We start from the raw sequence: 25,714 nt of genomic DNA on the forward strand, positions 1-25,714 counted from the left end.
CCATACAAATTTTAAGATTTTTTTGTTCTAGTTCTGTAAAAAATGCCATTGGTAATTTGATAGGGATTGCATTGAATCTGTAGATTGCTTTGGGTAATATAGTCATTTTCACAATATTGATTCTTCCAATCCAAGAACATGGTATCGCTCTCCATCTGTTTGTATCATCTTTAATGTCTTTCATCAGTGTCTTATAGTTTTCCCCCTACAGGTCTTTTGTCTCCCTAGGTAGGTTTATTCCTAGGTATTTTATGCTTTTTGTTGCAAAGGCAAATGGGAGTGTTTCCTTAATTTCTCTTTCAGATTTTTCATCATTAGTGTATAGGAATGCAAGAGATTTCTGTGTGTTAATTTTGTAGCCTGCAACTTTACCAAATTCATTGATTAGCTCTAGTAGTTTTCTGGTGGCATCTTTAGGATTCTCTATGTATAGTATCATGTCATCTGCAAACAGTGACAGTGTTACTTTTTCTTTTCCAGTTTGTATTCCTTTTATTTCTTTTTCTTCTCTGACTGCCATGGCTAGGACTTCCAAAACTATGTTGAATAATAGTGGTGACAGTGGACATCCTTGTCTTGTTCCTGATCTTAGAGGAAATGCTTTCAGTTTTTCACCATTGGGAATGATGTTTGCTGTGGGTTTGTTGTATATGGCCTTTATTATGTTGAGGTAGGTTCCCTCTATGCCCACTTTCTGGAGAGTTTTTAATATAAGTGGGTGTTGAATTTTGTCAACAGCTTTTTCTGCATCTATTGAGATGATAGTATGGTTTTTATTCTTCAGTTTGTTAATATGGTGTATCACACTGATTGATTTGTGTATATTGAAGAATCCTTGCATCCATGGGATAAATCCCACTTGATCGTGGTGTATGATCCTTTTAATGTGTTGTTGGATTCTGTTTGCTTGTATTTTGTGGAGGGTTTTTGCATCTATATTCATCAGTGATACTGGTCTGTATTTTTCTTTTTTTGTAGTATCTTTGTCTGGTTTTGGTATCAGGGTGATGGTGGCCTCATAGAATGAGTTTGGGAGTGTTCCTTCCTCCACAGTTTTTTGGAAGAGTTTGAGAAGCATGGGTGTTAGCTCTTCTCTAAATGTTTGATAGAATTCACCTGTGAGGCCATCTGGTCCTGGACTTTTGTTTGTTGGAAGATTTTTTATCAGTTTCAATTTCATTACTTCTGATTGGTCTGTTCATATTTTCTGTTTCTTCCTGGTTCAGTCTTGGAAGTTTATACCTTTCTAAGAATTTGTCCATTTCTTCCAGGTTGTCCATTTTATTGGCATAGAGTTGCTTGTAGTAGTCTCTTAGGATGCTTTGTATTTCTGCAGTGTCTGTTGTAACTTCTCCTTTTTCATTTCTAATTATATTGATTTGAGTCCTCTCCCTCTTTTTCTTGATAAGTCTGGCTAATGGTTTATCAATTTTGTTTATCTTCTCAAAGAACCAGCTTTTAGTTTTATTGGTGTTTGCCTTTGTTTTCTTTGTTTCTATTTCATTTATTTCTGCTCTGATCTTTATGATTTCTTTCCTTCTGCTAAGTTTGGGTTTTGTTTGTTCTTTCTTTAGTTCCTTTAGGTTTAAGGTTAGATTGTTTATTGACATTTTTCTTGTTTCTTGAGGTAGGCTTGTATTGCTATAAACTTCCCTCTTAGAACTGCTTTTGCTGCATCAGATAGGTTTTGGATCATCGTGTTTTCATTGTTATTTGTCTCTAGGTATTTTTTGATGTCGTCTTTGAATTCTTCAGTGATCTCTTGGTTATTTAGTAACGTATTGTTTAGCCTCCATATGTTTGTGTTTTTTACGGTTTTTTTCCTGTAACTGATTTCTAATCTCATAGCGTTGTGGTCAGAAAAGATGCTTGATATGATTTCAATTTTCTTAAATTTACTGAGGCTTCATTTGTGACCCAAGATGTGATCTATCCTGGAGAATGTTCTTTGTGCACTTGAGAAGAAAGTGTAATCTGCTGTTTTTGGATGGAATGTCCTATAAATATCAATTAAACCTATCTGGCCTATTGTGTCATTTAAAGCTTGTGTTTCCTTATAAATTTTCTGTTTGGATGATCTGTCCATTGGTGTAAGTGAGGCGTTAAAGTCCCCCACTGTTATTGTGTTACTGTCAATTTCCTCTTTTACAGCTGTTAGCAGTTGCCTTATGTATTGAGGTGCTCCTATGTTGGGTGCATATATATTTATAATTGTTATATTTTCTTCTTGGATTGATCCCTTGATCATTATGTAGTGTCCTTCCTTGTCTCTTGTAACATTCTTTACTTTAAAGTCTATTTTATCTGATATGAGTATTGCTACTCCAGCTTTCTTTTGGTTTCCATTTTCATGGAATATCTTTTTCCATCCCCTCACTTTCAGTCTGTATGTGTCCCTAGGTCTGAAGTGGGTCTCTTTATAGACAGCATATATATGGGTCTTGCTTTTGTATACATTCAGCGAGCCTGTGTCTTTTGGTCGGAGCATTTAATCCATTCACGTTTAAGGTAATTATCGATATGTATGTTCCTATGACCATTTTCTTAATTGTTTTGGGTTTGTTTGTGTAGGTCCTTTTCTTCTCTTGTGTTTCCCACGTAGAGAAGTTCCTTTAGCATTTGTTGTAGAGCTGGTTTGGTGGTGCTGAATTCTCTTAGCTTTTGCTTGTCTGTAAAGCTTTTGATTTCTCCATTGAATCTGAATGAGCTCCTTGAGGGTAGAGTAATCTTGGTTGTAGGTTCTTCCCTTTCATCACTTTAAATATGTCATGCATGCCACTCCCTTCTGGCTTGTAGAGTTTCTTTTGAGAAATCAGCTGTTAACCTTATGGGAGTTCCCTTGTATGTTATTTGTTGTTTTTCCCTTGCTGCTTTCAGTAATTTTTCTTTGTCTTTGATTTTTGTCAATTTGATTACTATGTGTCTCGGTGTGTTTCTCCTTGGGTTTATCCTGTATGGGACTCTCTGCACTTCCTGGACTTGGGTGGCTATTTCCTTTCCCATGTTAGGGAAGTTTTCCAATATAATCTCTTCAAATATTTTCTCGGGTCCTTTCTCTCTCTCTCCTTCTGTGATTCCTATAATGTGAATGTTGTTGCATTTAATGTTGTCCCAGAGGTCTCTTAGGCTTTCTTCATTTCTTTTCATTCTTTTTTGTTTATTCTGTTCTGCAGCAGTGAATTCCACCATTCTGTCTTCCAGGTCACTTACCCATTCTTCTGCCTCAGTTATTCTGCTATTGATTCCATCTAGTGTATTTTTCATTTCAGTTATTGTTCATTTCTGTTTGTTTGTTCTTTAATTCTTCTATGTCTTTGTTAAACATTTCTTGCATCTTCTAGATCTTTGCCTCCATTCTTTTTCCGAGGTCCTGGATCATCTTCACGATCATTATTCTGAAATCTTTGGAAGGTTACCTATCTCCATTTCCTTTAGTTATCTTTCTGGGGTTTTATCTTGTTACTTCATCTGGTACATAGCTGTCTGCCTTTTCATCTTGTCTATCTTTCTGTGAATGTGGTTTTTGTTCCACAGGCTGCAGGACTGGAGTTCTTCTTGCTTCTCCTGTCTGCCCTCTGGTGGATGAGGCTGTCTAAGAGGCTTGTGCAAGTTTCCTGATGGGAGGGAATGGTGGTGGGTAGAGCTGGCTGTTACTCTGGTGGGCAGAGCTCAGTAAAACTTTAATCTGCTTGTCTGCTGATGGGTGGGGCTGTGTGTTCCCTCCCTGTTGGTTTTTGGCCTGAGGCGACCCAACACTGGAGTGTACCCGGGCTCTTTGGTGGGGCTAATGGCGGACTCTGGGAGGGCTCATGCCAAGGAGTACTTTCCAGAACTTCTGCTGCCGGTGTCCTTGTCCTCACAGTGAGAGACAGCCACCCCCGGCCTCTGCAGGAGACCCTCCAACACTATCAGGTAGGTCTGGTTCAGTCTCCTATGGGGTCACTGCTCCTTTCCCTGGGTCCTGGTGCACACACTACTTTGTGTGTGCCCTCCAAGAGTGGAGTCTCTGTTTCCCCCCGTCCTGTCGAAGTCTTGCAGTCAAATCCCGCTAGCCTTCAAGGTCTGATTCTCTAGGAATTCCTCCTCCTATTGCCAGACCCCTAGGTTCGAAAGCCTAACGTGGGGCTCAGAACCTTCACTCCAGTGGGTGGACTTCTGTGGTATAAGTGTTCTCCAGTTTGTGAGTCACCCACCCAGCAGTTATAGGATTAGATTTTATTGTGATTGTGCCCCTCCTACTGTCTCACTGTGGCTTCTCCTTTGTCTTTAGATGTGGCGTATCTTTTTTGGTGAGTGCCAGTGTCTTCCTGTCGATGATTGTTCCACAGTTAGTTGTGATTCCGGTGCTCTCGCAAGAGGCAGGCGACAGAGAGCTAATTCCTGTTATGTGCGTTATCTGTTCATAGGGTGTTCTTTAAAGCTATATATTATTGTTTTATGAGCGTATATTTTTATTTTATCTTTATACACACATGTATGATTTCTGTTGCTTACTTTTCTCACCCAGTAGTGTAGTTATTACATAAACATCACTGTAAGCAATTATGTTTATCTAGTCTGTAGCGGCCAAGTGCTACATGGCGTCTCCTCTGTGGTGTACCTTCACCACATTTTAACCATTTGTTCTTCCAATAATGGACACTGGGTTTGACTCCTCCTCTCTACCCCCCACAAAGAAGCTGTAGTGAACTTCTTAGTACATGTCTTCTAATTACCCTAGATGAGAATGTCTTCAATATACATTCCCAGGAGCAAGATTACCAGGTTATATGTTTTGTGTATACTAAAAATGGTAGTAAACTGCTTCTCAGAATGCTGCCATAGTTTACCTTCCCACAGCTATGAGAGCTCCAGAGCCCCACATCTCCACCAATGCTGGCATTCCCCGGATTACTGAAGTTTTCATTGACTGGAGAAATAATTACTGAGTGTCTGTAATGCACCCTGGTTGTGTTCTAGGTACTGGAATTATAGGGAGACATAATACAGTATAACAGATGGACCTGATCTAATTTTGGGATTGAAGGTCAGTGAAAATTGTCCAAGAAGAGGAAGTGATATTTGATATGAGATCTAAAAGGTAAGTTGGAAGACAATGGGAAGGCCAGTGAAGGGTCAGTGAGAAGAGAAGGAAGACAAGCTAAGTATTCCAAACAGAAGGAGGGGAGGGTATGTTCCAAGAAGACCTGATATGGACATAAATATGGCTCTTCAGAGAAATTTTGAAAGCACTATGGACTATCACCACATACCCACTAGAAAGGCTAAAACTATAAGGAACAATTATACAAAGTGCAGGTGAGGATATAAAACAACTGGAACTGGCATTCATTGATGGCGGGAATGAAAAATGGTACAGCCATTTTGGAAAGCAGTTTGGAAGTTTTGTTTATAAAGTAAGACATATGACTTTCCTATAACTTGGCAACTCCACTCCTCGGTGTACATTAAAGAAAACTGAGTGCTTGTGTTCACAAAGTAAAAACTTGTATAAAACGTTCCTCAAAAAATTAAAAATAGAATTACCATATGATCCAGAAATCCCACTTCTGGGTATCTATGCAAAATAATTCAAAATAGGATCTTGAAGAGATAATTGCACATTTATAGTCATTGAAGCATCAATAGCCAAGAGGTGGAGGCAACCTAAATGTCCATTGTCAGATGAATGGATAAAGAAAATGTGGTATACACATACAATGAAATATTACTCAGCCATAAAAAAGGTAGAAATTTTGTCATATGCTACAACAAGGATAAACCTTGACAAAAAAACGTTATGCTAAGTGAAGTAAGCCAGTCACAAAAAGGCAAATACTGCATGATTCCACTTATTTGATGTATCTAAAGTAGTCAAATTCTTAGAAATAGAAAGTAGAATGGTGGTTGCCAGGAGCTGGGGGGAGGGGAAAATGGAAGTTGTTTAATAGAGTTTCAGTTTTGCAAGACAAAAAAGAAGTCCTAGAGATATGTTGCACGACAATGGGCATGTAGCTAACACTACTGTACTGTACACTTAAAAATGGTTCAGACGGTAAAAGTTATGTGTTTTTTCCACAATAACAAATCTTCATAGCAGCTTTATTCGCAATAGCCCTTAATGGCAGAAGATCTGAATAGACATTTTTCCAAAGAAGACATATAGATGACCAACAGGTACATGAAAAGATGCTCAACATCACTAATCATCAGGGAAATGCAAGTCAGAACTATGTACCTATGGTCAATTAATCTACAACAAAGGAGGCAAGACTATATAATTAATTGAGGAAAGACAGTCTCTTCAATAAATGGTGCTAGGAAAAGTGTAAAAAAAATGAAATTAGAACATTCTTTAACACCATACACAAAAATAAACTCAAAATGGATTAAAGACCTAAATGTAAGACTGGACACTATAAAAATCTTACAGGAAAACACACGCAGAACACTCTGACATAAATCGCAGCAAGATCTTTTTTGATCCACCTACTAGAGTAATGGAAATGAATGAAAACAAAAATAAACAAATGGGACCTAATTAAACTCAAAAGCTTTTGCACAGCAAAGGAAACCATAAACAAAATGAAAAGACAACCCAAAGAATGGGAGACAATATTTGCAAACAATGTGACTGACAAGGGATTAGTCTCCAAAATTTACAAACAGCTCTTGAGGCTCAATATCCAAAAAAAAAGCCCAAACAACCCAATCAAAAAATGGGCAGAAGACCTAAATAGACATTTCTCCAAAGAATACTTACAGATGGCCAAGAGGCCCATGAATAGATGCTCAACATCACTAATTATTAGAGAAATACAAATCAAAACTACGATAAGATATCACCTCACACCAGTCAGAATGGCCATTATCAAAAAGTCTACAAGGAATAAATGCTGGAAAGGGTGTGGAGAAAAGGGAACCTTCCTACACTGTTGGTGGAAATGTAAATTGGTGCAGCCACTATGGAGAACAGTATGGAGGTTCCTTAAAAAACTAAAAACAGAGCTACCATGTGATCCAGCAATCCCACTCCTGGGGATATATCTGGAGAAAACCATACTTCGAAAAGATACATGCACCCCAATGTTCACTGCAGCACTATTTACAATAGCCAAGACATGGAAGCAACCTAATGTCCATCAACAGAAGAATGTATAAGGCAGATGTGGTACATATATACAATGGAATGTTACTCAGCCATAAAAAAGAATGAAATAGTGCCATTTGCAGCAACGTGGATGGACCTGGAGATTATCATAGTAAGTGAAGTAAGTCAGACAGAAAGACAAACAACATATGATATCACTTACATGCGGAATCTAAAAAATGATACAAATGAACTAATTTACAATACAGAAACAGACTCACATACTTCAGGAACAAACTTATGGTTACTGGGGGGAAGCAGGGGCGGAGGGAGGGATAGACTGGGAGTTTGGGATTGACATGTACACACTGCTATATTTTAAATAAATAACCAACAAGGACCTACTGTATAGCACAGGGAACTCTAGTCAATATTCGGTAATCACCTAAATGGGAAAAGAGCTTGAAAAGCAATAGATACATGTATAACTGAATCACTTTGCTGTGCATCTGAAACTAACACAATATTGTTAATCAACTATACTCCAATATAAAATAAAAATTAAAAAAAAATAGATGGTTTGCTCAAGCTATTTTTTGTATTTTGGATGCCTTTGTTCTTATTCACTAGTTGAAATCCTCTGTTTTTCTACCCTGGCTCAGTGATTTGTTCCCCAGTTCTTGGCCTATGTTAGGTCTTCTTTTATTCTGGAGCTCGGTCTGTCAAATGACCTATCATTTACAATAGTTGGTCGTTCATGTCTGATCCTGTGGTAGGAAGAATGATAGCCCCCAAAGATGTCCATGTACTAATCCCTGGAAGTTGTGAATATGTTACCTTGTGTAGCCAAACTGACTTTGTAGATATGATTAAGGTTAAGGACCTTGAGATAGAGAAATGATCCTGGTGAGTCCAATCTAATCATATGAGTCCTTACAAGCAGAGAAACTTTCCTGGTTTTAAGCCAGTTTTCCCAGCTTTTTTCTTTCAGTCAGAGAGAGATGTGATGACTGAAGAAAGGTCAGACAGATGTAAAGTTGCTGGCTTTGAAGACAGAGGAAGGGGGTCATGAACCAAGGAATGCAGGCAGCCTCTAAAAAGTGGGAAAGGCAAGGAAACAGTTTCTTCCCTAGAGCCTCCAGAAAGGAAAAGATCTTGCCAACCTCTATATTTTAGCCCAGAGACTTGTCACCCTTCTGACCTTTTTGTCATTTTGAGCCACGAAGTTTGTAGTACTTTTTTGGTTAAGATGATAGCAATAGAAAACTAATACAACCTCGAAGTATGTGGATATTTTGAAGACGCCACGGAAGCTTTGTGACCTTGACTCCCAACACTTTGTCTGGCACATAAAAAATAATCAGAAAATGTTTAAAGAATAAATGAACCGGATTTTCTCCCTCCTCATTCTGCAAGTCGCAGAATAATCCTGTAATCTGTCAGCATCACTCCCATAGCCCCTCCACCTCACGAAAGACAATTCCTTTCTCCATTCAGACACTTCGCTTTCCCTTCCCACCTTTATCATGTCTCCTCAGTCAATCGATCTTTATGATATGAGTACTATGGACTCTGGTTAGCCAACATAGCTGAAAATGGACACTGTCAATTAGTACTATGGAAGAAAAAATGTAAAATACACATTTTGAAAACTCTTGTAAACGATAAAAACACTGATTCCCTCAGAAAACATAGTACATAGAGACAAGGAGACAAAGAAACCTCAGATATCATTACAAATTGTTCTGTTACTATTTTAACAACATCTTGTTGTCTGTCTTGGACTCATTCATTCAATAAGCATTCGTTTATTACCTACAATGTATTGGGCATTGTGAAAGTTCTTAAGTCAGCTAACCACAGCTTAGTTAACTGAATCAATTTACTGCTTAGCGATTATTTATCAATCTCTTATTTTTAATGACTATACTATTGATTTAACCTATGAACAGTTAAACATATAGATGCCCAGGTACAGCCTCTCTATTTCTAATATTATAGATCCCTGGATGATGAACAATGTATTAAGGGAGGGAAAGAATAGAGCAAACTGAGGAAGCAGGAAAAAAGAAAAAAATAACAAAAGTCAACCTTAATATTGAGTACTTACCCTGTGTCAAGTGTTGTGTTAAGTTCTTAACATGTATTATTTCAGCCTCAAAACCCTCTGAAATTTCCCCTTCATTTTAAAGACAAAGAAAGTAAAGCCCAGAGAGATAAGTAACTTGCCACTGATCAACAATTATTAAGATGGAGATGGAATCTGAACCTAGGGAAGCTGATTCTAGAGTCACAACCTCCTCTTCCTCTGTAGTGGTAAGAAGACAGGACTGAAGGAGTTGAGATGACGATGAGGATGATGGGAAGCTAAAGTCACCGTGCATCTCATTTTACTTATGCTTCTAGTGCATTGTGTTTTTCTTTTTTCCAATTAAACACTTGTTTGTAAACAATTCAGAAGGGAACCCTGAAATACATCAGGCACTGGATTTAATCCCTAACAAACATACTAAGAGTTCACACAGGCCCCAAGACCACATGTTAGGCACTGAACACAGGGATAAAATGATGGTCCCAGGAGGAAGAGGAAAAGAAGATATAGGAGCTCCTTTCTTTTACCAGGAGCTTCCAAATCTCAGTCCACTTTTCAACTAAGGTATTGTTGACACTGGATGAAAATTAAGAATAAAATTTATATTGGAATGTTTGCCTGTTTAGATAAACAGGTGCTCACAATAACAGTATCAGAGAGAAAAATCAGAGACCTGAATAATCAGTGCAACATTTAGCTTCCAGAAGCCTTGGAGAGACAATCCTAAAGCATGGAAAACAAAGCTGTATTTCTGTTAGACACGAATGTGTATTTAAGAGTGGTCTATATTTCTATATAAATCTCCAGACACAGGAAAATGGGGTTATCAATGTCCTTGGCACTACTGATAGACCATTCAAAGCTAAGGCAGATGATACTTGGGATTTTCTAGCTTATTATACTTTTAAAAAATATTCATGAATAAGACAGTTATTCAAAAAACAAAATAGCCAATGGGAATATACTGTACAGCACAGGGAACTCTACCTAATGCACCGTGGTAACCTAAATGCGAGGGCAGTTCAAAAGGGAGAGGATATCTATGTGTGTATGGCTGATTCATTTTGTTGTGCAGTGGAGGCTAACACAACATTGTAAAGCAACCATACTCCAATAAAAATTAATTAAAAAAAATAGCCAGATTCAGAATCATATATTTTTCTCATGCTTCTGTGTCATATAATGACTGAAACCATCTCATTCATGAGAAAAGTTGACAAAAGTTGAAGATGAAATGATTCAGAAACGACCAGATCCTCTTGTATTAAAGAAAATCTAATGTGACTCACACTATCATCAATAAACTGACATTTGAAAACCTAACTAACTTTCAGTTTTTGTTTTGATTAAAAAATGAGAGAGTCAGAAATTCTAGAGTGTAAATATGCTCCCAGTAACTTAAGAGTTGATCACTCTGAAGTCTTGATTGCCAGAGAAAACTTTTTCTTGATTTTCAGCAGAGCCCGAACTGGTATCCAAGAATAAACCTCAATATTGAACTGACCTTTTCAAAGTAGAAGCATTTGAAATAGATATCTGAACAATGCAAACTATAATCTTTTAAAGGTACAGTCTCCTGACAATCAAGAAAGAAACTAAGATCACAGTTCTGTCTTCTAAACAATATGCTATATGTGACTAGTCCTATCTAATTTTTTTTGAACATATAACTTGACCCCACTTAGTTTTTTGTCCTTTATTTTTGTTTTGTTGTTTTTTTTACTGACCCACCAGTCATTTTGTTCCTGCTTAAGTCCTCTGCCACCTGAAAATTATGTTTTGAAAACTGTACTTCAGTCAATCATCCCCAAAATGAATCCCTAGCCTTTTTCTAATAATTTATTCTTCATGGTCCATCAATGAGTTATAAAAATGAAATGACTATTTGCACTGTGTTGTCATCTCCCTCACACCCCGCCCCCCCAAAATGAACAAAAAATACTTACAATGGTTCTTAGCCAGGAGCATTTTATCCCTTATTCACTAGTGGTAAATGAGTCAGATATGAGTTGGCCAGGAAAAGAGCTGCTTTACCCAAAATCTTAGTACAAAATGAGTCATCTCACTCCAAACACCAATATATTCTCCAAAATAACTGGCAAGAATTTCCTATAAAAAGAATCTTGCCTTCACCCTTTTCCATCCATTTAGTTCTCTGATTTTTCTAATTTTTCAATTTCCTGTGTACTTATAACATTGCATTCATAACAAAGGCCTAAGAACATTTCTACCTCTTTACCTCATTGTGAAAGCCATCTTTCCTATACTGAGTAGGGGGACAATTCTGATAGCATTCCCCTGAAAAGAATAAATGCTCTGTGGCTTTTAAGGGTTCTCCCTGTCTGACTCTCTGTGATGAAATTCATGCATGGTTCAATAGAAATGCAAAAGCCAGTTCTAGAAGAATTTTTCTTTTCCTCTGCTGAAAAAGTGAGTTCAAAGCCACAGAAAATATTTCAAGCAAAACCATTTTCCTTCCCATAAGAAAAATCAATCAAAATAGATACAATCTGTCTAAAACTGATAAAGAAACATGAATCCAGGCCACAAGCTTCAACTCTGTTTCCCTGTACATCAAAACATTCCCATTCCCATTCTTTCTCTGCCATCAGATGAAGCTTAAAAATCACTGTGAACTGAAGCCAGGGTCAAGTCCCTATAGATTATCAGGAGTCAAGCACACTATGTACCTGAGGATAAACAAGCATGCTTATAGAGCCAATTCCTGCCAAAGTGCTGAGATTTTTATGTTATGTGGGGCTCACAACAGGACTTATTATTCTTTATTATTCTAAGCCCTGCAATTTAATGGGAAAAATTACTTACAATTCATTTCACTCGGGCTGGAATTTAGCTTCGTTTCTCTATACTAAATGAATTCTAAAGAATAGCTACGCTCCTTTATATATCCAGCACTAACAGATGTTAGTTTCCTTAGTTTTACAGCCCTCAAATGACAGACAACTAACTGTATTTGGCCTTGGGAATAACTGCAACACCTTTGGATTATGAACTCGGTTTGGTTCTTAGCTGGGAACAGCAGGGGGTTAGTTCATATTATCGAAGATGTAAAATAAGTTTACCCTTATGCTCCAGATGCCCATATGAAGATGTCTTTTAATATAATATTGTACAACTTTTTTTTTGTCCTACTGGTAATCTTCTTTTTAAGTGGTTATAGTAAGAAAAAACAATTGCATAAAAATGAAATCTCTTATTCAACGTATCTCCTGCTTTTGACCAAAGCAGGATGTTAAATCCATTAAACTCTGAATACCCAGTAAAAGCAAGAAAAGCTAAAACTGTTCAAATCTGTGCATTCTTGGGAAAATTGCCAACCTATGTACTAGTAGCAGGATCTGTGTAATTAATGGTGATGTTATTAACGGAGGGAGTTCGATTTCATTCTCAGAAGCAATTGAAAAGTGCAAGCTGGCAGAGCTTTAGTGAAAGCTCACCTATTCATTTTTAAATTGAAGAAATGTGACTGACTTTGAAGTCATCCACAGAGAGCACCAATGTTACTGTCTGTACATTTGGGGTGGTTTCGGTCATAGTAAACTTAAAAGAAATCCTGAATGTAGCACTGTCTGTTGAACACCAAAATGTACAAACTGACAAACATTTCTTAAAAGGAGAAGCAGCAAGCTCAATCCTCGGTTATCTTTATGTTTTTTTTTTCCTGAAAGCTATTCATATGAAGACTAATTAAAATCAACTCCTTCTTATCCTAAAGTAAAATAAAATCAGACCCTGGTCCACACATTCCTTTATACACACTCCTATCTCCTTGGAAGGTAACTTTCATCTTTATCCAGTAGCTGTACCTCACGGACAGTCATATAAGGTTACCCAACTGACAAGCCATACCTCCAGCTTCTGCTCTCCTTTTTCCCCTTTGTTATATCAGTAACTTCGAAATGATGAGAGAAAGAGAAAGAACATCTTGAAAAATAGAGATAACTAAGGAAAGAAGTTAAGCCCACAAGAAGCTTTTTCCATAATGATCTGCACTAAATTATCCAACGAGGACCATCTATCTCATCACTCTATTTCTCTGCGAACTGTAAACACATGCTCCACCTCTGTGTTTCTCATCAAGAATGAAACACATGAATTCTTGACAGCCGACAGCATGTGCTGTGGCATCTGTGGCTTCGGAGAAGTGGAAGTGGAGGAGACAGGAGAAGGAGAGCCTAGAGAGAGGCTCACAGTCGCTAATGATGAGCCTGGATGTTCCTGACCCTGATGATTCCCCCCATGTAGGATTCATACCTGTTGTCTTCTCGAGCAAAGGGCTGTTCCACATCCACCGTCAGGGAGGCCAGGGCAGAAACGGTCTCTGTCTCCTCTTGCAACTGCGCCCCAGCCAGAGCGCAGCCCCTCGGCACACTCACCGTCCTTACCGACTTCCAGTACTTGCCTAAAAAACACAAAGACCCATGCATCATATGTTATAGGAATTTTAGTTCAACGGTGTTAATCAGAAACTTGTATAGGTCCAACTCAGAGTAGTTGTTAGGTTAAAATTCACAATGTTATACACAGTTGTAATTTAATTTCTTAACTGTTATGATTAAGTGTTTTTCTCAATCTGGAATGCCAAGTTGTGAAGTGCTCATATTCCCAAGCCTGAGTCTCTCCCTTGCTCAGAAGTTAATAAAGTGAGGAATAATCCACAGTCTAATGAACTCACTATCAGACTGACAGCTGTCTCTGCAACTAAGTAAGCAAACTCTGGGCATCATGCCCTCTGGGTAATCCTCAAGAGACTGGGAGGTAAAAGTCTTATGAAGAAACTGAATGAAACAGTAATGTTAAAAATTGCTACTTGAGCCATTAACTTTTTTTTTTTTTTTAAATGAGGTTGGAATATTAAAGGAAAAGAAAAGCCCAGAAATGCCAGCATGAATCGAATGGCAGCTTTGCCAGAACAATCAGGTTTGTTAGTCCTGGATGTTCTTTCTTTCTCAACCCCAGGGTGTGTACTAGAACAATAATTGATTTAAAACTTTAATATATGCATTGGCTGATGTTGGAGCCCTTCCATAAGTTATACGGATGTTTCTTTTTTTGAGGCAGGGAAGGAGAATGAGAGGAAAATAGGAGGTAATTTCATGAGAACATGCCAGTGGGATAAATAAGAAAGAGCAGAGTCAACAGCCTTTTTGCAGCCCCTAAGCTATTTTTTTTTTTGTGAAGCGTTGAATAGCCCCATATCAAAGCAGGAGAGTCTCCCTAGGTGCTGACATGACTCACCAGGTAAGCAGTATCTCGGCAGCCTGACCAGTTAAGAGGGAAGCTGGCATGCAAAGTAGCTTACTTCCACCCCACCCCCCCCCAAATTAAAATAAAATAAAGTTATGCTAGAGTAGAAAAGACAAATGGGTGAATACTGGACTGGGGAGTAAGATAACTCAGTTCTAGACCCAGCTCTGCCACTAACCATCCTATGCTGGCAGGGCTCTTTGGCACTTTATTTCTGCTTCTCAAAAACAGTGGGATGGCCTCAAATTCCTTCCAGCTATAACTAACATTTTGTGATTGGCTTCTCCTTATCCTACTGCTTCACAAAGGAATGGATGTCATGCCATGTTAGGGGAGGAGACCCAGTCTCCCAGCCACTCCCCATGTCGACAGAACCTTCTGGCATAGTTGTCTACTACTACTACTTTACTTGCTGTGATCACCTAGTCTGACCAAAGTCAGAATCATAAAGCTTTTAATTTGGACCAAATGATACCCGTTCTAACTGAATGAACCCACAAAGTAACATTTTTTGAAAGCTAAGGCTGTGCCAGATGTTGAGGACACAAAGATGCTTCCCTGACACCAAGAAATTCATGGTCTAGTTGAGAAAGCCCTTTTAGTTAACAAACAATGACAATTCTGTATGGAAAAGGCCCATGTGATCCTAAGAGGAAATAAGAAGAACATATACTTTTGATGCCAAGAAGGCAAGAGAACACTTGCCAGAAAAAATAACACCTGACCAAGTATTTGAAAGACCATCAGAAGTTAGTCAGGCTGAAACAGAGGAAGATGGTGGTGATGAGGTATCCCCAGAAGAGGAAATAATGCACACAAATGTGCAGATACTCAAGTCTCTGTTGTTCACTGGGGTACGAAGTCCACTGCTAGGCACAAGTGGAATGCAGGCAGTATGGAATGTAATGCAAGAGACTGCTATAGTGTAGGCATGGGCTAACTAACACACAATCTTGAATAACATGCCAGTGATCTTGGCCTTCAACTTGTGGGTGATGAGGGGCCATTTTAAACAGAAGAGGCAGAGAATCAGGTTTAAATTTTTCAAAGATCCTTCTGGAGAGATTATGGATGATGGTTTAGCAGGTGGTGAGAGTGGTGGCAAGAAAACCAATTTCACCTCCTGGCAAAAATTCAGGCAGGAAATGATGATGTCTAAACTAAAAGCGACAGAATAGAAATGAAGAGATGGACTAAAGAGAGGTTTAGGAGGTGAGCAATGGAAATGCGTCTTGTCTTATTCTTTAATAGCCTCCTACCTCTCTCAACTTTGAAAGATAACTCTGAATTGACAGTTCCATTCCAAGACCCTAATTTCTCTATATCACAATGTCATTATCATCTTACCCAAGTTGGAAATGTCATATTCTATCTATAAGTGCATTCAGATGTAATGAGTTTCACAAAGTATTATTATTAATCGTTATTTTAGCATGTGATATTCACAAAGCAGGTGATTCTGGAAGTCATCATTTTTCTCTAGAGTGACTAATATCAGGCCTCTGACAAATAAACAACAGGTGGTTTTTTGGGTAAAATTATGTTACAAATTACAGGAAAGAGAAACTCGTGTTACTGAGCTCCCAATATGTGCCAAGGACTGTGCTAGGTATTTTCACATTTATAATTTTATTTACTCCTCATGACAACTATGTAGGCATTGTTAGGTAATTTTTCTCTAAGGTCACATGGCTAAAAAGCAGAGGAGCTGAAATCCTCACCCAAGACTGCTTGACTCCCAAAATGTTTCTTCCTCTGTAATCAGCTGTCCTCCTTTATTTAGTCCTTCTCTACCACCCTCCCACTACCCCTAAAAATACAAAAACAGACTCAATATAGGAAAATCTCAACTTAAAAGAATTATGCATGTGGCAAAACAATTATATATATATTCTTCCCTTCACCAAAGAAATCGTCTTTGGTAACAACAAATTACCCTTGCTCCTTAGATATGTGACTCAGTTGATCTACCTTTTACTGACTTTATGGCATGGGTTTATTGCACTTAGTGAGACAACCATGTTGAGACTAGTTCTTTCTACTCTTCACTTCTCATTACTTTATTTCTCATAGTCTATTGCAAGTACCTCGTTGCTTCACTGATGAAGCTATCATGAAACTGGAGACAAGTGCTCAATGAAGAGTATCCCTTTTTAAAGTGATGGGTTTCTCACCACCTAGCTGAAGGCACCATTAGGCACAGTGCTCTTTGAACCTGTGGAGCCTACCCCAAGTTTCTGAAGCCTGTAGGGTTGTCCATCACAGACTTGTATAGCTAGAGGTCCTACAGTCCACATGGATTGTTTTCTTTAAACCAGGTACCTAACTGAGAAGAGAATCAGAGGCCCGTTTCATGCAATTACAGCCAAGAGTTGCCCAGAGTCACCATTATATCTTTTGACCAAGCTACCCGTGCAAAATTTTTTTCTGAGTATTTCGGGCTCTAAAGGGAGCCCTGAGAGTCGAGATTTATAAATTGGGACCCCATACTAGTCCCAGAGAAATCATTTGGATCACTCTGGAGCACAGTGTCCACATTTATAAAATGACAGTGGTGGGACTGATGATAAGGAAAGGTCTCTTCCTGCTCTAATTCTCAATGATTGTGATTCTTCTGATCTCATATATCACTCTTGGATATTAGAATAAGTTTGTTATGGCAGAAAATTTTAGTTTTCTGTGAGCCTATGAACCCTTGAAGAGGTGAGCGGACAACTTACTTTTAGATAATATGGCACATCTAGAATAGCCAAGAGCTTCAATTTTCAAGAATTGTACTTCTTCCTCAAGAAACATCTTTACTCCTCAAACACAATCAGGACAGAAGGACAATCATTAATAAGAATCATTCAGCAAAATGACTGACAATGATTCTTCAAAGTTTAGCCTTTATGCATGTGAGTAGTGAGACAGATTTTAAATAGCTGAGACCTTTTCAATAAAATTTAATGTGTATAAAATATCCTGCTAAGTTAAGATTAAATGTTAGAAGTTGGCTTTTATCCAAATGTATGAGGTGCTTCACTCAGAAATAACCCAAAACTTTAAATTCAACATGGCTTTTAGCAAAGCCTATAAAAACAAGGGAAATATTCTACATTAATAATGCATTTATAGGCCACTATCTCTATTTTTAAAGAAGAATAATTAAAATGCAAGTAGGTATAGCAAGACTGTGCAGTATGCAGCCAATTCAAACCGTACGATTTATGGGTTATATTTTCATGTGATGGGTATTTTTTTTTTTCCCTACAGAAACATATGTGCAAGAAAAATCCTATCTGTTGGCATAAGAGTAATAGCCCCATCAGCAAGTTAGACAAATGCAGTAAGGTTTACTGCCAGAGTTTTCAGGAGCTGCTGTTCATAAAGCAGAATACTAGTAACCAGTCACCACTGTGTTGCTCTCCTAAGGCAACAAAACTGGCAGAAGAGAGGGGTTTTCCATTAAAACTGGACACACACACTCCCTCTTTGATCATATCCTCTATCGTTCTTCATTTTTCCCATTGCGTAAATCTTCCCACTTCTCAGCACTTTTGGGGGGGAATTATTTGGCTTTCATTGTTCTGCGTTTGTGTTTTGCCTTGTAGAGGTAAAGCAAAGAATGAATCTAAAATAAAGGTAAAAACTAGATAACGGAATGCAGCAAGTCAAGAGTTAGAGGTGGGGGACACAGATGGAGTGTCGCTGGGTCAGATAGGAGCCATGAAAGGACGTCTTGCAGGTACTGTGTAATCAGACTTCAGCATAAACCAGGTTTTTCTCGATAACGATCAATTTGGAAAGAGAGGTACTTGTTGACACATGAAGGTCTGTGTCAGAAATAACCTATCCACCAAACGTTTTCCCACCCAAAGCCCTTTGAGACTCTGAAAAGCTCCCGACGCCACAACCTCCCCCTTCCATCATCTTTGGGAGCCTTGGAGTCACTTCTCAAATTTGTTCTTGCCGCTTGAATGATGTCCTCTTTTGTCATTATGTACCATGTTCCCATAGGAAAAGAAGCTGGCGATGACCGAAACCTCTTCCTATCCCTTCAACCTTAGAGATTATTAACACCTGTGGGACTTCTAAGGGGCCTAGGTTCATGGATTCTCCAGAGCTCAGAGCTTGTTAGCTCTTTTTAAAGAGAAATTCTTTTCTGCATTCTTCCTGTCTATTCTCATGCAATCTATCACCCGCATTGCTATGAGAGTCCTTCTAAAACAAAAGTCTGGTAATTTTGCTACCATTTCAGAATACTAAATCCTCAGAGAAGAGTAAATGCTCCCACTGGCAGCCCAGGAGTTCCACAATGTGGTCTCTGTCTTTCAGGTTCATTAAGATATATTTCTGGAGCTTCCCTGGTGGCGCAGTGATTAAGAATCCGCCTGCCAATGCAGGGGACACGGGTTCGAGCCCTGGTCCCGGAAGATCCCACATGCCGCAGAGCAACTAAGCCCGTGCGCCACAACTACTGAGCCCGCGAGCCACAACTGCTGAAGCCTGCACGCCTAGAGCCCGTGCTCTGCAACAAGAGAAGCCACCGCAATGAGAAGCCCACACACCGCAACAAAGAGTAGCCCCCGCTCACTGCAACTAGAGAAACCCGCGTGCAGCAACGAAGACCCAACACAACCAAAAATAAATAAATAAATAAATAAATAAATAAATAAATAAATAAATTTTAAAAAAGGATGTATTTCTTAGCTAAATGGAGAACTTTCTTGGGATCCTAAGCACTGTATATATGCAAAAATAAAGATATATTGGAAACTGGTATATGAATAGAGTGATTAGGTAATTTTTCATTCATGTTGGGGCAATTTTGAGGCTAAAATGGGGCTAAGAATTATATGTTATAGAACTATTTACTTATTAGTCGACAAATTATATCAGTGGGCCTATAAAATAGTACTATTCAAAAAAATGTCACAACTAATTATTATTCATTCTAAAATATAGAAATAGCACAATTCATGTATGCCAAAGAATAGTAACCAACTTTCAAAATATTATCTAGACATTAGAAAATGACAAACTATTATGATTTTTGGTAAACGTTCACGTGTTAATCAGTTTTGTGGTCATATATCTCACTGACAGAGTTATCACCGGTATTTTTTGTTTCAACGTGGTCTGAATATTTTAGACTCTTTCATAAAATTGCCTGAAATCTTCTTCAAAGCAGAATTTTAGAGTTAATAAATTTTAAATTGTGGTGTCTTTAATTTACTCTTCTTGAGATACTATAATATTTTTGGTTGACAAATACTGTCTCTACAAGTGCAGTGCTATCTGGTAAGCTCAGAGCAATATCCGCTAAATGTGAAATATTTTCACTTCCAATTTTCAAAATATTGAAATGAGTATTTCATACCAAATATTTTCATGACTACTGTCTTGTTCCTCCTTTCAGAGTACCTTTGGCAAATATTTTATGTGAGCTGAACTTATCAAAAAAGTTTTCTCCGTTTATAACTTCAAATTTTATTTACCAAATTTAGATGCTGCAAAATCATACGACTTCTTAAATTTCATTATATTCCAGAACAGAATATAAATCTATCCAGCTAAGAATAGTTTTATCAATGATTCTATCAACAAATATATATCTTTGAAAGCCTAGTTACAGATTTTCAAAATCAAATCTTGTACATGGTTTGAGTTCTTATCCTTCAGTTTGTTCATTTATTCCTTTGCTTTTATAGGGATCAATTTAAATGTTTTCCAATTTGCAAATACTATTTCCTGTAATTGCAATCCTTTAAAAGTTCCAAAGGTTATATTTTTGCTTCATTTCATGACTATTTTTTTATCAGCTTCATTGAGGTATAGTGTATACAGTCAATAAAATTTACCAACTTTAAGGGCAGGTTATGATAACCACTAAAACAATCAAAATATGTAATACTTTCTTCAACCCAAAAAGTTACTTTTGGCCCTTTGGAGTTAATTTCTTACCCTCCTTCTTAGCCCCTGACAACCACTAAAATTCTGCCACAGCACAACTTTTGCCTTTTCTAGAATTTCATAGAAATGGAACCATATACTATGTAGTCTTTAATATCTTTCACTTAACATAATACTTTTTTTTTTTTTTATGGCTGTGTTGGGTCTTCGTTTCTGTGTGAGGGCTTTCTCCAGTTGCAGCAAGTGGGGGCCACTCTTCATCACGGTGCGCGGGCCTCTCACTATCGCGGCCTCTCTTGTTGCGGAGCACAGGCTCCAGACGCGCGGGCTCAGTAACTGTGGTTCACGGCCTCTCTTGTTGCGGAGCACAGGCTCCAGACGCGCAGGCTCGGTAATTGTGGCTCACGGGCCTAGTTGCTCCACGGCATGTGGGATCTTCCCAGCCCAGGGCTCAAACCCATGTCCCCTGCATTGGCAGGCAGATTCTCAACCACTGTGCCGCCAGGGAAGCCCAACATAATACTTTTGAGATTCAAAAGATTTCTTTATTGGCATTCCCTGGTGGTCCCGTGGTTAGGACTCCACACTTCCACTGCAGGGGGCACAGGTTTGATCCCTGGTCACGGAACTAAGATCCTGCGCTGTGCAGCCAAAACAAAAAATTTCTTTATCTTATCATTTTTTTATCCTATCATCTCTATCTTTGTTTCTTTGAATGTAATATGCTTTTCCTTTTGTCTGGTTTCTTTGATGTTCCTCAGTGTGATTTTATTCATATTTATTCTGCTGGTGATGGACTGAATTTCTTGGATCTGTGGATCTGTAGTTTTCAGCAAATTTATGAAACATTTTCCCATTATTTCTTCAAATATTCCCCCCTTTAGTGAGACTCCACTTATAGGTATGTTGAACTGACTGATGTTGTCCAATATATAACTGATATACTTTTTTGAAGTATTCTCCTCTCTATTCTTCACTTTGGATAGTTTCTGTTCTTCAACTTCACTGTTTTTGTTTTTTTTCTTTTGTCTTCTGTAGTTTATAATCTGCCATTAATCCTTTTAGGTTACAGAATTTTTTAATATCAAATATTTTATTTCTATCTCTAAAACTTCCATTTACATGTTCTGTTTTTCATTTTTCTCTGCATTATGTTTGCACTTTCCTGTTTACATTGGAAGTAACATTCTCATCTGTTAATTTCATCATACCTTGCATTACTGAGTCAGTTTCTGTTAACTGACTTGTCTTCTGGTTCTAGGTCATAGTTTCCTACTTCATTGTATGCCTGGTAATTTTCATTTGGATGCTTGACATTGTTAATTTGAACATTTTTGGTTGTTGAATTTTGCTGTGTTCTTTTAAAGCATTGGACTTTGGGCATGCAGTTAAATTGCTTGCAATCAGTATGAACTTTTTGAGGATGCTTGTATTCTTTGTTAAACTAACTCCAGCGCAGGCTTTAGTATAAAGTTAATTTAGCCCTATAACTAAGATGAAACCATTTTGATATCTCTACACGATGCCTTGTATATTACAAGGCCTTTCCACTCTGGCTAGTGGGAATGCAAACTATTCCCAGTTCTGTTTGAACTCCTTGAATTGTTTAACCTGCTGTTTTCCACTGGTTAGTTCCCCAGCCTAGTGGAGTTTCACCTCACGTGTGGAAATGTAAGTAAGACAGTGGTTTAAGGAAACTCTTGTACAGATACCCAGAGCTCTTTCTTTGTGCAGCAACTTTATCGCAAGTATTCTGCCTCACAAATTCTAGTCACTTCAATCCCCCCAAACTCTGATCACTTCATTTTCTACTCAGAAAAACCACTACACTCTTTGAATTCTCTCTCACTATGCTGCAGCCTGGAACTTGCCTCTTATGAGTAAGCTCCAGCAATTGTAGGAATCATTTTGTTTCTCTTTCCTTGTTTGTTTCCTGCTAGGCCTTCAATGCCTGCTGTCCGGTGTCCAAAAACAGAGTTCCACACTCCTACATTGTTGGTGGGAACATAAACTGGTGCAGCCACTATGGAAAACAGTATGAAGGTTCCTCGAAAAACTAGAGTTGCCATGTGATCCAGCAATCCCACTCCTGGTCATACATTCCAACAAAGCTATAATTAAAAAAGAAACATGCACCCCTATGTTCATAGCAGCACTATTCACAATAGCCAAGACATGAAAACAACCTAGATGTCCATCAACAGATGAATGGATAAAGCAGATGTGATACATATATATAATGGAATACTAATCAACCATAAAAAAGAATGAAATAATGCCATTTTCAGCAACATGGATGGACCAAGAGATTATTATACTAACTGAAGTTAAGTCAGAAAGAGAAAGACAAATCCCATATGATATCACTTATATGTGGAATCTAAAATGTGACACAAATGAACTTATCTATGAAACGGAAACAGACTCACAGATATAGAGAAGAGACTTATGGTTGCCAAGGGTGGTGGGGGGAGGAATGGATTGGGAGTTTGGGATTAGCAGATGCAAACTATTATATATAGAATGGATAAACTACAAGGTCCTACTGTATAGCAGAGGGAACTATATTCAATAGCCTGTGATAAACCACAATAGAAAGGAATATGAAAAATAATGTCTATATGTGTATAACTGAATCACTTTGCTGTAGAGCAGAAATTAACACAACATTGTAAATCAACTATATATCAATACAATAAATTTTAAAAAGTTTCATATGTGTGTTTTTCCTAGTTTACTTTTATTTCTGATCATCAGGCAATTCCTATAGTAGTTATTCCTTCATATGTGGGTTCAGAGGTCCATTTATTGAATATTTTGATTAGCGAATTCTAACTGATTAGAAAAATGTAATCAAAGTTCAGAAAACTCACTTACAAAATAGTTCAATATTATTGCAGAATAGTCATTTCAAACATTTCTAAAGTATGGTTGATAATGGGCAGCAAAGAGAGAAATTTTGTACTGCCATGCCGAACGTGTTTCTTTGTCATCAATATCGGTTGTATTTTAAGAACTTTGTATTTAATTGTATTTTACCCTGTGTTTATAAAAAATTATTTTAAATTTTGAGAACAACACCATAAACTTTCATTGATAGAATATCAAGCTTATTGGGTTTTGTTTTTAGGGATTTCAAAATACATTTTTATTAAATTTATATTTTATTATTTATAAAAAGTTAAGGAATTTGGTACTATGTAATCAATGCCAAATGCATTTGTGTTCTTTAAGATTAAGCTATGCTCCAGCAAAATTTAAATTTTCATATTAATATGAAATCAAGATTGTATTGTCAGTGTTAGATTTTCACTGTAATTTATAACAGCATTCATAGTAATGCCCTAAGTTTTATTTTTGGCAGATTTATTTCCAAAAACTTTAATTCCATGAATTGAATGAAAAATATCAAACCATTATTTGAATTAACTGACTTTTCTGTTTGTAGCATCCTAAGGACACTGCATTTTTAACCAAGATATTCTTCTAGCGGAGTCAACAAATAACAACTATTACCTCACTTTGGAGCTGGAAGAAAAAATAACGCTTGAAATTGAAAACTCATTAAAAAATTAAAATAAAAACTAAATGCATAGTCATTTTATCTAAATAAAAATCCATGCTTCATAAGTAATACCTAAATGCACCTTCTGCAACTGCACTTGTTAAATTGTCCCCTGTGGCCTTAGTTTTTATTTTTGTTTTGTTTTTAATAATGACTACATTTTAAAGTAGATACTACTACTGATTCAACATCATTGTGTCTTCAGTGTTCATGTCACTCATGATATCATTATATCCCCATGACAAAAGATCAATACTGATAAACATTTTGTGCAAAGTTACATGTTCATTATCAGCTTTCTTGGGAAACAACAATTGAGCACTAAATTCTGCTCCCTCTCTATTTCTTGAACACATTTTATCCATTCCTAACCTCTGATTCCCCATGTTCCTCCCAACCCCACCTTCTGACAGCTTGGTGGCTTCATGCATGTCACAACCTGTGGCTACAGCATACCTATTTGGTGCATCAGGTGGCAGAAACGTTGAATATCTCTCCCTCCATCTCCCAGGCCAGAAATTTAGGTGTCCTTTACAATTGGTGTTTTGGTTGATGTCTGGTATTTTAAAATCCCATCCAGAAACCACTTGTTTCAGATTTTTCCTTTTTCAGAAACCAAATTGGTCCCACACCCTTTTTTTGGTAAATAAAGTTTCATTGAAAACAGCCATGTTCATTACACACTGGCTATGGCCGCTTCCTTGCTACAATGGAAGAGTTAGGCAGTTGAAACACAAAGCCTCATATAATTACTGTCTAGCATTGTACGGAAAAAAATTTGCTGACCTCTGGTTCAAAGCAAGGAGGTAGAGAGACGAATATGCCTTATTTTGTAAAAGATCACTCTGGCAGCATGTTAGAGAAACAAAAATAGAGAAACCAAAATTGGATGTGGGAGACCACTTTGTAGCATATAGAAATGGTACAGTAGAAAGATGATGGAAGCCTGATTTGGGACAGTGGCCATGGGAACAGAAATAATTGGTTGGATAAATGAAATGTTTAAGGAGTACAACAAACAGGATGGGGTAATGGATTGGATGTGGACAGAAATGGAAAGAACAACAAGAAGGGTAACTCCTAGATTCCTCTCTAGCAAAACTGGAAGGATAGTGGTGCCATTTACTTGGACCAATAAACCTGGAAGAGGTTGAGGTTTGGGGCAAAAATAATGACTGGCTTTGGGCATGTTGACTAGATGTGCCTTTGCGACATCTAGGGGAAGATGCTGAGCTAGAAATTTAGGAAACATCTGGAACTCAGGTCTGCAGTCTGAGCTGAAGATAGAAATTTTGGAGTTATTCACGTAGAGGTGATTATGAAGCTATGGTCTGTGACAAAAACAATGATAAGTAAAATGATAAGAAATTTATTAATTGCCTATGATATGCCTATGAAAATGTGCTCTATATGTAATTTCATATAATTTCAAAACCACCTTGTAAGATAATCTCATTTTCCTTATTTTACAGTTGAGAAAACTGAAGTAAAGAGGGTTGAAATAACATCCATATTATATACTTAAGAAAAGAATATGTAGGGTGAAAAGCATTTAGGTAGAGGATGATGGGCCCACTAAGCAGAGATTCTGCATTTAATGCTGCAGCTAGAAGAGTTAAGAAGGGTTCTAACTTCAGTTGTTTGGTTGGGTAAAACATGGACCAAAAGGTGGCCCACAGGAAGTGATTTAGAAACGTCAGACCTACCTTGGTTTAATGAAGAGGAAGAGATTCAAAGACTTTGGGAGATTGGAATGTTAGACTGTATTTGTCTGAAGCCAAGTCAAAAGGACATAGGAGCCAGCCTGAAAGAGCTCTGAATAATC

The 25,714-nt window shown here is 37.7% G+C and overlaps 1 protein-coding gene across 1 annotated transcript in view; it reads right to left on the reverse strand.

The window, feature by feature from the left end:
- Positions 1–25,714, reverse strand: part of HDAC9 (histone deacetylase 9) — a 999,956-nt gene that overhangs the window by 16,246 nt on the left and 957,996 nt on the right. The window contains exon 26 of the mRNA XM_082398347.1: positions 13,437–13,584. Coding sequence (XP_082254473.1) covers positions 13,437–13,584 — 148 coding nt within the window. The remainder of the gene's footprint in view (positions 1–13,436; positions 13,585–25,714) is intronic.

This window comes from Balaenoptera borealis, assembly GCF_965194805.1.
Source record: "Balaenoptera borealis genome assembly, chromosome: 7".
In the NCBI taxonomy this organism is placed as follows: Eukaryota; Metazoa; Chordata; class Mammalia; order Artiodactyla; family Balaenopteridae; genus Balaenoptera; species Balaenoptera borealis.